Source organism: Melampsora larici-populina (genome assembly GCF_000204055.1).
Source record: "Melampsora larici-populina 98AG31 unplaced genomic scaffold MELLAscaffold_15, whole genome shotgun sequence".
NCBI classification, from domain to species: Eukaryota; Fungi; Basidiomycota; class Pucciniomycetes; order Pucciniales; family Melampsoraceae; genus Melampsora; species Melampsora laricis-populina.
This window is the reverse complement of record NW_006768779.1, coordinates 1,614,797-1,628,301: the sequence shown is the minus strand read 5'-3', so window position 1 is coordinate 1,628,301 and position 13,505 is coordinate 1,614,797. Positions and strand designations below refer to the sequence as shown.

Here is a 13,505-nt window from a genome sequence, read left to right as displayed (position 1 = left end):
AACCAATGATGCAGCGGAAGCCTCACATGAAACTCAAGATCAATCAAGTTCAAGTTCTAAACGATTAATAGAAGATGGTTAAGAAGAATTAGAAACGAATTCGAAAAAAGTTAAAGGAAACAAATTAGATGAATGGAAAGGAGGACAAGATATGATGAATTATAGTGATGCGAAAAGTTTAGGATTAGTTAATGAAGACGAAGTAGGAATTGATGAAGAAACTGACACTCAAAAAGAGATGAGAATGAAAGAAGGATTTATTGGGAAATGGGAAATCTCAAGACCGATTCCTAAATCAAATCCGACTTCAATATCATCTATTAAAAAAGAAACTATTGTTCCGAATCAAACGATCAGATCGAAACTTTCTATTCAATTTAATTCAGATTTAGAGCCACCATCTAAGCTATTCAGTGAACGGAAGATCAAAACTGATTTCGATCCAACAAAAAACCTAGAAATCAAAGTGAAGAAGAAAACAAACGTTCAACTTAAAGAAGAAGAAGGAATCGATTTCAATAAACCTATTTTACCTTTTGGTCTGGATGTACTTTAATCCCAATATTCAAATGAAGAAGATGTATCAATTCCTGTGAACGGTGATCAAAGTCGATCGTCGGTGGATGAGGATGATGTTAAACCCGCTTTAAATCAACTTGAAGAAACCAAACCGTCAGTTGAAGAAGAAACAAAAGTTCTTTTTAAGAAACGTAAACCTAAAGCGAATTCAACTTTACGACAAAAATCATGAAATCTTCAACGCATTGATGTTATAATTCATCTTCTGTCTTTTGACTTGTTGGATCTTTTCTTTGTTTTACATGATACCTTTTCAAAAATCAAAGCTTTTTTTTCAAAACTTTTCTTCTTCATTTATTACTTCGTTTTTGTATTAAATCGTATTTTCACTTGACTTTGATTCATTAAGAACCGACTGATCAAACCACCTAATGAATACTATGTCATATCATTTTCATAAAAAAGTATTTAATTAGAACTTGGATGATCTAGAGAAGAGAAAAAAGAAAGAACTTATTTACAGCTGTTTCGAAAACAAAACTGGTTGTCGTTGTTTTTTTCTTTTTTTTTTCATATCCGCGGTCAATTTATTTGACCTGATTGGGCTAATTCTCCCAATCGGGAGCAAATATCCAAATTCTATTCGCATGCACCTTGTCCAAGCCCCCATCTTGCCAGATCCACCTCACCACATCTCACGAAACAAAAACAACAAGAATGCCTCGATACAGCGCCGACATCAAAGTGCAGGCGATTACTTTATTGTCCGAAGGTATGAGTCGAGCAGCCGTCAAACGCCATCTGCGATCTGCAGTACATGTGGACACCCTCACCCAATGGCAAAAACTATACGAATCAACTCTAGCCGTGGTTCGCAGTGCATCAGAATATGAGAAACGTGGTCGTCCCCTCGTATTCTCAGATCAAGAACGTGAATTCATGGCCGACTTGATCTCTGCTGACCCAACACTCTATCTTGACGAAGTCCGGGAATTGGTGTACAATGAAACCGGCATTCACGCCAACTTGTCAACCATTTCCGACGACCTTATTGATCGTCTCAATTTGACTCGGAAGAAGGTTGAAACCGTTCATCCAGCTCAATGCCCGGTCAAGAGGGCCGCTTACGTCTACTCAATTGCCAATCTGGATGCCGAAATGCTCGTATTTGCAGGTGAATTTGTTGATTTCATCCTCATCCAACTCTGTTTCACTGACGTGGTGTTACACATTAGACGAAAGTGCTGTTGCTTCACGGGAGGTATATAGACAATATGGCCGAGCGTTCCGAGGATATCGTACCACACCCCAAAAACGAACTCGTGCCGGAATCCGGTACTCTCTTTTGCCAGCAGTCTGCATGGATGGACTCTTAGCTGTCTCGTGTCAGGAAGGTAGTTACCTTCGAGATGATTTTGAAGACTTTCTTGAATTCAATCTGGTATGTCTATTGGAACATTTTTGAGTTATCATTTCAAAGATTTTGGAGCCATCATCACTTGCTGACTGGCATCTTTCTCAGTTACCAAAAATGAATCCATATCCATCTCCAAATTCAGTTCTAATCATCGATAATGCCCGTATTCATCACGGAGGGAGGATCGAGGAGCTGTGTGAAGACCGTGGGATCCGCTTGATCTACCTTCCACCTTACTCGCCAGATTTCAATCCTATCGAGAAAGCCTTCAGTGCTTTGAAGGCTTATTTTCGTCGCACTCAATACTTGCAAGGTTTAATCCCTGAAGAAATGATCAAGGCTATTGAGGAAGCTGTTCACTTCATATTTACTAGGGAGCTGATGGTTCCTCTGTACAATTCATCTTGGCTTCTGTAGAACTCTATTCATTTCATCAATCAGTTTGACTCAACTCCTCAAAACTGTCAAAAGAAATCGATCGATCAAATTTAAATCAAACAATTCTCAATCAACCACCTTCAACCACTTTTTTATTAATCTCAATTTCAAATTTATTCAATTCTCGGTCACTGACTTAGTTTGAAGTAATTCTTCGATTTATCTATGTATGTACTATGCCAATGTTTGGTTGTTTGGTTGCTCTCTTAGAATTGATTAAGCGATATCGATCATTTTTGGTTGCTCTCTTAGAATTGATTGTGATATCGATCGATCGATTAAGAGATATGGATGTTTGTAGAAGTGTACACATGATCTTTGAAAGAAAAAAAAGAAATTCTTATGTCTTGTTTTGATTGATTTACTTGGAATGCAAGAAGTTGAGTACAAGAATCTAAATTAGAATCGATTTCTAATTTCAAAGAAAAACAACTGAAAACAAATCAAAATCACAAAAACTAAACAATGAGACAAACGAGACAAGAAGTTCATCTGTTGAGATTGTATGGATACAGACAAGTGGAGACTGAGACAAAAAGTTATCGAGGAGAATGAAAAAGCGTAGACACTATACTCTTCTATTGAGGTCAGATGGATACAAAAAACTAAAGAACGAGTAAAGTAGTTATACAAGTTGTAGATAGATCACAAACTATTCATCTTTGATCGCACCCAATCCCATCATAAATCATTCAAAGTAAAATCCAAGAAAAACAAACAATTGCTTTCGCTTTCAAACACTTGAGCGGCCTTTATAAATTCTGTCTTATCTGGAAATACTCGTTGACCTTCGGACATGAATATCGGCATCGCTTTCTTGCGGCAGGGAAAGGCTTCTGGTACTGCAGCAGCGGTGGAAGTGTTTGCTGGAACAGGAAGTCAAGATATTCTAGCCTGAAGGATCTCGGCTTCTTGTTTTTTGAACTCACTGATCGAGATCCACTTCCAGCCTCTTCGAAGTGGTGGCTTCACGTTGCTCACACCTGGGACCCCGTTGACCTAAACCAGAGAAAATTAGTATTCATTTTAACCAAGATAAAATAAACACGCACGATGTCTCGAGCCCAGATCTTGATCATATTTGTATTCAACTTGATTAATTCTTCTTTGTTCTCTGGGTTAATAACTCGTATCGAGCTTTCACCATTAGCTTCACTTTTGGTGAAGCGTGTAGTGAGGTCTTGAATCACCTTCAAAAGACGAGCTTCATCATCATCATCATCATTGTTCTATGGGAGCAAAAGAGACATTCAGCTCAGCTACATTTGAGATTGAATTTTCCAATAACATACAGGTGTGGACTGCCTGTGATGAGCTCCTTGAGCTCGGTTTTGCTTGAGTCGAGCAAGATTTCGAGCTACTTTTTCAGCCTGAAAATTGATTTGTCAAACCCAATCACAATCACAAGAAAGACTGAACGAGCTCACGTTATTCTCCTTTGCCCTTTTGGTCTTTGGGTTTGTCTGTACAAAATCCAAATGCATAGATTGCATTGGGTCGTCGAGGCAAGCTGAAATGAAATCGTTAAAAGCAGTGTCGGTCATGATTTCAAATTGTTTATTCTTGAGGAAGCTCTTGTGGGCATGGATCCAACCGGTAACTTTGAGATCATTCTCTGAGAGTGCTGCGGTAAGGGCTTCGGAGATATTTGCCTCAAGTAGATCACATTGACTGAATATCAAAGAACGGAAAAGCTCAAGATCAGCATCATCATGTACTGATACCCGAATCTCCCAATCCTTCTTGAGGGGGGTGTAGGTGGCCACAGTTGGTCCTGAAGCTTTTGTTGACCTCTTGGAGCGTGATCGACTAGAATGAGCATCCTCATCGGGTTCATCAGGTATGAAAACCTCAACATGAACTTTGAAAGCCAGCTCAGTGGTTTTCAAAGATGAGCGATCTAAAAGCAGAGTCAAATTTGTTATCTACTGGGATAATGAACAACAAGACGTACCTTCACAATCAACTTCAATAAAATTCAAACCCAAGGCCGGTGATCTTCTATTCAAAGCAGGTGGAGGCGGCAAATCTGAAGATGAAGAGTTGAGATCAATATCTACAGGGAAAATAAAAAATAAGACATACCATCACAATCAACTTCAACAACATTCAAACCCGAAGCCTGAGATCTTCCATTCAAAGAAGGTGGATAGGAAGAAATAGAGGTTGATGGTTGTGATGTTGGAAATGTGATTGGGCCAGTTTGGCTGAAACGTTGATAAGAAAAATGCCCCGGTGCATGTAGGATTGGTGCTTCTTGAGTCAAATCTTGAGCCGGGTGGAAGAAGCTTGAGGATGTACCGCTATAAGAACCACGAGACTGTTGAGCTGTGTTGAAATTAGTGGTTCTTTGATATGGGAGTGATTGATTGAAACTTTGAAAAGGCCGTGAATTCCGATCAGCAGGCATGTTGAGGATGGCTCAATTGTGTTGTGGACAAACGTGGCGCTGGCTTCAAGCTTGCAATGTGATTCAACAGGGTCCAACAGGATTGAACCTCATGCCACGTAATCAGCTGTCATCAGCCTTTTGCGCGGTTTTTCTGCTAGATTCAAAACCGCGGATATGAAAAAAAAAAAAAAAACGACAACCAGTTTTGTTTTCAAAACAGCTGTACCTTCAAGTGATAAAGTTTGAATCTTTTCATCCAATTTGTTTAATACTAATTCAGCACAGAAATCGATTCCATCAGAAGAATTTGTAAATTGAATTTGACTTGGAGTAAAGATTTTAATTTACCATTTTGAGACTCTGATACGATGCTGTGACTGCTACGTACATAATTTCATTTTTACTCTTAAGACAGTAGTTTCAGACAACACTTGTGACTTTGTACGTAGAGAATCTTTCCACCCACATCTTTTCAAAGTGAACAAGATCATGAAAAATTTCAAAACATCAAACACTCAACTTCATCTTTCCAAAAATCAAGAGATCAAAACAAACACATTGCTATTTCAACTTCAAAAAACGAATTAAATCACAATTATAAACCAATTGAAGATTCTCTTCAGATCAAAATTTGTTCAAATCAACTCTCAAGAACTCAAAACACTCAACCCAACCAATCAACTTATTCATTTTACAATCAAACATTTAAGAACAAAACTCACATATACATCTACAATGGATCAAAACAACAATTTACCTTTAGAACTCATTGATCAAATATTACAAGAAGTTGTCAATCAATCCAATAAAGAATTCAAATTAGAAACTCCAGCAGGTTCAGAACCTTACCTTTGGTACTTGTCATACAAAAATTTAATAAGATTAAGACTCATCAACAAGAACTGGTCTAGAGCTGTTATAAATTACTACAATACGATTTACATCAAAGACTCAGAATCTGCACAAACAATTATAGATAATTGTACTATATTTAAACCTTATGTTTCTTGTCCAGTTAAAAGACTTATAATTTGGAAAGTTGAGTATCCAGAAGAAGAGTTGGAAGAAGAAATAGAAGAAGAAAATGATGGAGTACCAAAAGTTGATGGTAATTGATTTGAATTTTATTAGCTGAAAACTGTCTTTCAAATTACTAACTATAGTTTTTCACTACTTTTGTTTTTTTTAGGTCAAAATAGATCAACTCCAGTCACGATGAAGCAATTATCTGAATTAATTGAATTGATTGGTACAAATTTGAAGGATGTGAAGATTCAATTTGCTGATTCTATGGGAGCTTCCTCAAGACTAATTCAAGCTTTTACAACAATTAAAGATTTAAAATCATTGTCTTTCACACGAGAAGCCTGTTGGTTTGAAGAACCTTATTACAATGACCATTCATTATCAAAATTATTCTCAGTCATACCTGGACTTGAATGCTTAACACTTAATGACATATTCTTAGATACTTTCAAATTAAAACCTCCAGCATTATCCATCTAAAATACTTAGCTATAAATCCCTATGATAATAATTTAGAAGCAGGTGCTCATGTCACTCAAACTGCAAAAAACACTTTAAAAATTGTTGAATTTACTAATGATACTGAGTATACAGTTGGTTTTGAGGAAGTTTTGGAACCCATTCAGCATACATCAGAAGGCCTTTTTTTATTCTCATTTACTAAACAAATTGACAGTGGGCTCTTTGAGTTGAGTTTTCCAAATTTAAGAGTCATTGGAGATCAAGATTCAGGTTGTTTAGTTGAAGATGATTACACATGGGAGGATATTTCTTGGTTACAAGTTCCGATGCTAGAGAATGTCAGAACAATTGTCACTGACATAGATTGTAGTGAAAAGTATTGGAGAGATACCTTAAATTCAGCTGAAGGTTTACAGAAAGGACCAAATCTCAAACTTATGGTATTTACTAGAGAAAAACGACTAGGACCTCCAGCTATTGACCCAGAATTGGTTGAAGCCTTCAAATCTCATGGAGTTGAATGTCATATCAGTCATAAATTAACAGCAGCAGAAATCTTTGTATGTCTAAATTTCATCTTTTCACATAAATCTTTTGAGATTGCAAACTTTGGTATAATTTATACTGATTTTTCATTTATTGAATAGGAATTAGATTATGAATTCAATGGACCTGTGGAATGAATTATTAGATTTGCTCATAAAAATTGTTTCAAAGTCAACATTTTATTAAATGCCTTTATCTAAATTCTAGATTCTGTAAAGTTGGGATGTATTGCATAATAAAGTAAATGCAATAATAATTTTGGATTCGTTCTTAGCCTTTTTTGTTATGGTATTCAACATCCCATGGTGTTCTTTTTATTTTTTTTCTTTAGATGACTAATAGTGGTTGATGCTCAGGTGGATTTGATTTATTAATGTTTTATTTTACTCGACTTGTCAAGGACTTTAGTTTGTGTTCAAGGCTTTATTAATGATTACAAACAAAGATCAAATGAATGATGAATAGAGTGGTATGAGGTCTGATTAGTTGAAGGGTCTGTGTTTTATTTGGATTTTGTGTGTGTTTTGGGAATAGGTTGCTTGTGACATGCGTATTTCTTTTTCTTATGTCCGTGGTGCTTTATGATTGTGTTTTTCTTTTATATATACTCTCTAGTTGTTCCTCCCAGTTTCTTTCCTCATTGGAAAGAAATTGTAAGTCTTTTATTTCTCTCATACATTGTTACAAACTTATATCTGATTATAATCTCAAACTACAACTCTTCTTTAGTTTTACTTTTGCTTTTACTTACATTTTTCTGACCTTGTACCTGTCTACATTTACCTGTTGCTTTACGCACAGGTTTGTGTTATCTCTCTTATTATTCTTTTTCTACTCTTTACTAATCTGTGTGTGTGTATCTAGGTGTGTTCTAGTGTTCAAAGCTCTTCAAAGCTTTTATTTTGGCTTGTTGCCGTAGTGCTTACATCGCACCTGATTACCCCACATTAGTATATTCATATGATTGGAAAGAAACTTATTAATTACTTTTGCATTTACTTAAATTTTTCCAACCTCGTACCGGTCTATGTTTACCTGTTGCTTTATGTACAAGTGTGGTCTAGTTTTCAAAGCTCTTCAAAGCTTTTGTTTTGGCTTGTTGCTGTAGTGCTTACATTGCACCTGATTACCCCAGGCAAGTCTGGCTTGCAGCACTACGTAGCGCTACTAGCCAGGAAAGTGTTAGGGTAGCTATGGAGCAAAGCCCCAAACCTTGGTAGGGTTAGTGGTGGCAGAAAATAAAAATCAGACAAAAATCATGGTGAAAAGTGTGCACTGCGTCCACCACCTCCCTTCTTGACATCGAGAAGGGTAGAATGGTCAGAGTTTGATGCGAGAAAGGTCTTTTCAAAAAAATCGTTTCTTCCACTCATTCAAACACCTCGTGATCACTAAGAAGTTGGACCCGACCCGAGGATAATACCTTGTGTATCCTCGCAGCGTCTCCCAGAAACACCTACAGATGCATCCCAGAGGCATCCGATGCATCTGGAAGCCACCTACACACCCAAGATTCACACAACTGCCTCACTCCAAATTCCACGATCCTACACACACCATCCAGCGCACCCCACCAAGTTTCACTCCCCTGCTCCCTGTAATTCACTCGCCTTCTGGTCAAGTACCTTGCAGCTCACTCCTTGTCGATCTCATGTTCACACCAAACTACTGTAATCATCTCATTTTCACTCCACACAAAGCACTATTTCACTCCTACCCGCACTTCCCAGTCCCCTACACAAAAGTATCGTGAAACCCCCTTTCACTCACTCTCAGCACACATTCATTGACACACAATTTCACAAACCTAATTCCCATGTCACTCGACTTCCCTTCAAATATGATAACACCGCCAAAGTTACACATATCTTTCAACTCAACCATCTCGATTATCTTTCCACTCAACCATCTCGATTCCACGTCACCTACCTAATCAACTGCAACCACTTCGACAACGACAACATCATGCCTCCCAAATGCAAGGCCTCTTCATCTGCTGCCCCTTCCAAACGACCAACACGTCGCAGAACCTCAAAGAAGGTCGCACCTAAACCAGTGTCAGAGACTTCCGAATCCTCGGACAAATCATCCAGTGTAGTGAGCGATCTTCACTTGAACAAAGATAATCCAGGCGAAGACGAGGATAGCCATTGGGAAGACGAGGAAGCAGAAGAGAAAACACCCAAAGTCAAAAAAAAACCTTCAAAGTCATCCACCACAACAAATCGCCAAAGTCAGGTCATCAACGTCACACTTCAAAACTACAACGAGCTCGACTTGGATATGGACACCATCAAGCAACTCATGTCAGCCACTGGTCGCCAAACCCGAAATCGCATACCTTCTGACATCCAAAAGGAGTTGAAATCCTTACAATTCATGTATCGCCGAGCCAAAAAATTACTCGCCTTGGCAGCCCACTGCAGTGAAAAGACCATCAACGAATATCTGTAAGTTCAAATTCATTTGAATGGCACCAACCCTTTGCTAACTCAATCCCTGTTTGTTACTTACTCCACAAAGTCACGAAGTCAGCATCAGAACAAAACGCACATTTTATCAATTGTTTCTTAAGTACAGCATCAAAAGTGCAAATACCACGAGTGAGTTCCTTTTGCGCACTTCAACAAATTTCATTAATCAAACCCAAATGAAATCACAGTGCCCCCCAGGAACACGCAGGAAGGGTTCAAAGAGCGGAATCAACATCTAGGTCATACTTGGTCCAACCTCGAACCCAATGAGAAAGACATTTTCAATGAGAGGATGTTCTTTACTCTGGGCTATTTGGCATGTGGATGGGCAATTCCTCCGGCAGAACCTAACTCTACACCTTTGACTGATGACGAACAACAGTTGTATCTACCGATCTTCAAACGCTTGGTTGACATGGACAAGGTAGCGCGTGACCTTGGCCACGGGCAATTTGGTCCGCATCTTCCCACAGCCAGGCAGAACAAAGGTATACAAGAGATCACAAGCATTGAAAATGAGGTAAAGTCATCTCGCCCATCTCTAATATGACATTGATATTTATGAACCTTCTGCTCATCTTCTAGCTTCAAACTGTACACATACGCTATGGAGTAGACTATGCACTCATGGCCTCCTCCTGGAGCCCGTACACTCACAATGCGAAGGGCCTTTGGGAAATGCAAGCCTCCTCGTCTGACGATTGGACCACCCTCACCAACACAAAGTGGCACCTGCTAGAGAACTTTGTACAGCATGTCGCCCAGTCAGACCTCCAAGTCAAACCCACCCGGACAAAGAAACCTCAGGCCTGCGACCTGCTCAAATCTCAACTCACTGCTGCGTTGAATCAACTAGTTTGTATGTATTTATCATTTTACTGATCATGCCATTAAACTCACCCATGTTTCAATCGCTCAGGGCAGCATCTCAAGCCTCCATTAGGCCGCTTTGACTGTCACCCCAAGACCTCGTCACCTCACATCACACTCCAAAATCGACACTTCAAGGACAACATCCGGCTCGAATGCATACGAGACGCTGCCTCCTGCATGACAGATGATTTACTGTCCAAACCATTCGAAAAGATGACAACCAAGACCCATCAGATGTGGCTCAATGACATTAACACTGGGTTATACACCGTCGTAAAAAGCGTCATGCAAGATCAAGACCAAATGAACCCTCAATCACCCTTGCAGAATGTTCCTGAAGTTGAAGGATAGGGTTGGATAACAAGTGTTCCTTGTAATTTCATTTTTCATCTTACTACTCTGTTGTATATATGGAAACAGAACAATAGTTGATATATAATTCATATTGAATCATTTTTAACTCTACTCTATCTAACTCAAGTTATACACACAAAGGACAGGACAAATTTGAGGATATCTCCGCTTGATACCAGGTGGCATCACTCCGTAGAGAGAGAGAATATGTAAAGGTTTGGCATTAGTTGTGATATTTGCATGTTTTCAGTGAAGTGATTTTTCACAAAGGCCAACTATTTTTGAAATGTTTCACACAGAAATGATAACCCAGAAATCGTGTGAGAATATTCTTCACTATAGATGCGAAAAGGTTGTGAAAACCTAGTTTTGTTAGAGGAATTGAATTGAATTGATAGATCTAGATCATGATTTTGGATTTTTCACACCAATAGTGCAAATGTTTCACACTGATTTTGGTAACATTTCACACTTAAACAGGGTGAAGGTTTCACTATACGTGTGAAGAGTGCTGCAAAAGTTTTATTTTATTAGTGAAAGAAATTGTCTTATTACCAAAATAGTTCAAATTTTTCACCCTGATTATGGAGAGCTTGCACACAGAAATGGTGTGAATGTTTCAATATATGTGTGAAGAAAGCTGTCCAAATGATATTGCTTTAGTGAAGTAAATTATCTTCACAAAAGATAATTTAATCGTTGCAATTATTGTTGATGACTCACATTTTTCACACTTAATTTCGACTTTTCACACTGAAACAGTGTGAATCGTCACTAATAATGCAAATATTTCACTCACCTCATGAAAATCATGTTTTTTTAGTAAAGGAAAGGATCTTCCAGAATGTATTATCACGCATTCATGAACACATTTTTCACACTGATTTGGAAAATACTTCACAATGAAATGATCCAAATTGATTGCTATATGTGTGAAGAATGTTGTGAAAAACACGTTTTGTTAGTGAAGCAATAGATCTTCACCAATAATGTATTCAATCATTTCGAGTTTGGCGATTGTTCACACCTATAGTGAGAACAATCACCCAAATCGATTCCAGTGGCAACACATGATACAATAAAGTTAATATCATTATCATTCCGAGTTTTTTTCATGTATCAAATTCATCATCATCCTCAGCACCATGCTCTTCATAGTCGTCCTCATCCTGATGTTCTTCCCCTTCACCCAAAATGGTCTCGATGTGGACCATTTTCTCCCATTCCTTAAGACTTGCTTCAACCATTGTAATCCATTTAGCATTTAATTCGTTATCACTTCCTGTCTCACATATGCAAACATTATATGGAGCAGTTTCAACAAGCAAACTGCTGATGTTGCTGTTCCAATACAGCCAGATTCGACAAGCTTCACGAGCTACAGATGATGTCAATGCCATCATCACCTCTTTAGTTGGCCAAATGGGAATGACATCTGTCGTACCAACAAAAACATCATATGTTAGGATTGAATGATAGGAGATTTGCAACATCAAAATTGAACAAACAACCGACCATCCATAGTGTCCTTACGTACAACATTGATCTTTTCCTGAAATTCTAAAGCCCAATTAACCATCTGTCTAGTTTCTTTGGCAAGACGGCGAAGTTCCTCCTTACTACGACAGATGGTGAGATACGCTTCAATACCAGTCTGTGTTGGTTCATCTATGGCCCATGACTCGTCCGAGTGAATGAGACTGCCAAAATTCAGAAAGGGGTGAGATATATCCATGGCCTCGACTTCTTGTAGAGTTGGGGTCGCTAATAAAGGATCGGGTTCAAAGGTTGTATTGTACTCATTGGCTAATCGCAGATATGATGCCACCTTTCGTCGCAATTGAGTATTTTTTAATGTACGCAATGTGTTCATTTTTTTTTGGACATTAGTCCCTAAAAAAAGAGTGAAGGAAAATATGTTCAATGATTATTGTCCCGTTCCAGGCAGATTCACTTTCTTACCTCGTGCATGCCCTGCTCTCCTTCTATGTTCTATTACACTCGCCTTTGCTCCCAAAAGCTTACCTTTGGCCACTCTGATCTTAATAAGAGGTTTGGCCCGTTGATCTGACTCACTCAAGTATGCAACTTGAGTCAGCCCCTCAAAATGATTGGTCTTTAGATGGAAATCATACCTTTGGTGCCTGTCAACTCAATTAACTGATCATCTCCTAGTCTATCTGTGACACTTTCAATGGCCTTTTCAAGCAATACTAAGGTGTTGGGGACCGCAGTGTGTTCCCTCCGCTGACCTCGCCTTCTTGCATGAGCATTGTGTCGTTGCCATCTTCTCTGGTGAAGATTCTCAAGTTGCTCCCTGAAGGTCAACCCCTGTAAGGGTCTTTTACATTCCTTCCCTTGAAAACAAAAGATAACTCACTGCGCTTTCACCAAGTTCTCCTCCAGTTCCACAAGCTCACCTACTTGCTCTAAGTAGTCTGCGCTGGTTTGGGTGATGGTTTGGCTTTGGACAGCTTTCTTCCGCTCCCATTGATCTTTGAAGTAATTTTCGGTGTGGCCATGCAAAATGTGGAGTCCTTCCAATACTTGTTCCGCTGCTGACTTTTTTTTCTGAGTTTGGTGCAGTCGATCAAGGCTGTTGCGGACTGTAGGTTTGTAGAGCATGGCCTCATTAACATGTTAATGATTAATCTCCGAATTATCACCTCAAAGTGCATTGCATTACCTGATTTGTTTTGGCCTCGAAAATTTTTGTGTGCAGCTCGAAAATTCAGTGCTGTCAGTCTGTGCTGTTTAGTCGAGTACCGTAGTGGTCTGACCAGTGGTTCAAAATCAGCCCATATACGTTCCATACCCTCTCCATCCGAGAGACCTCATCCCTCATTCAGCCAAGGGTTATAATCTAGTTGACATGACCATTCATGGACATATGCATGAAAAAGACTGGTGGCAAACATCAATCGCCCCTCTGCCATGGCCTCCGGGAATTGTTTACGCTGTATATCATATCAATTTCATGTGACAACTTTAATTGAATTGAAAA

At 38.8% G+C, this 13,505-nt stretch overlaps 1 protein-coding gene across 1 annotated transcript; it reads left to right on the top strand.

Moving 5' to 3' along the window:
- Window positions 1-5,981: 5,981 nt before the first annotated feature.
- MELLADRAFT_105990 (uncharacterized protein) lies at window positions 5,982-7,016 on the top strand (the record flags this gene model as incomplete). Its single annotated transcript, XM_007409253.1, has 3 exons — window positions 5,982-6,139; window positions 6,469-6,745; window positions 7,008-7,016. The coding sequence occupies 3 exons, from the start codon at window positions 5,982-5,984 to the stop codon at window positions 7,014-7,016; spliced, it is 444 nt and encodes a 147-aa protein (XP_007409315.1).
- Window positions 7,017-13,505: the final 6,489 nt, after the last annotated feature.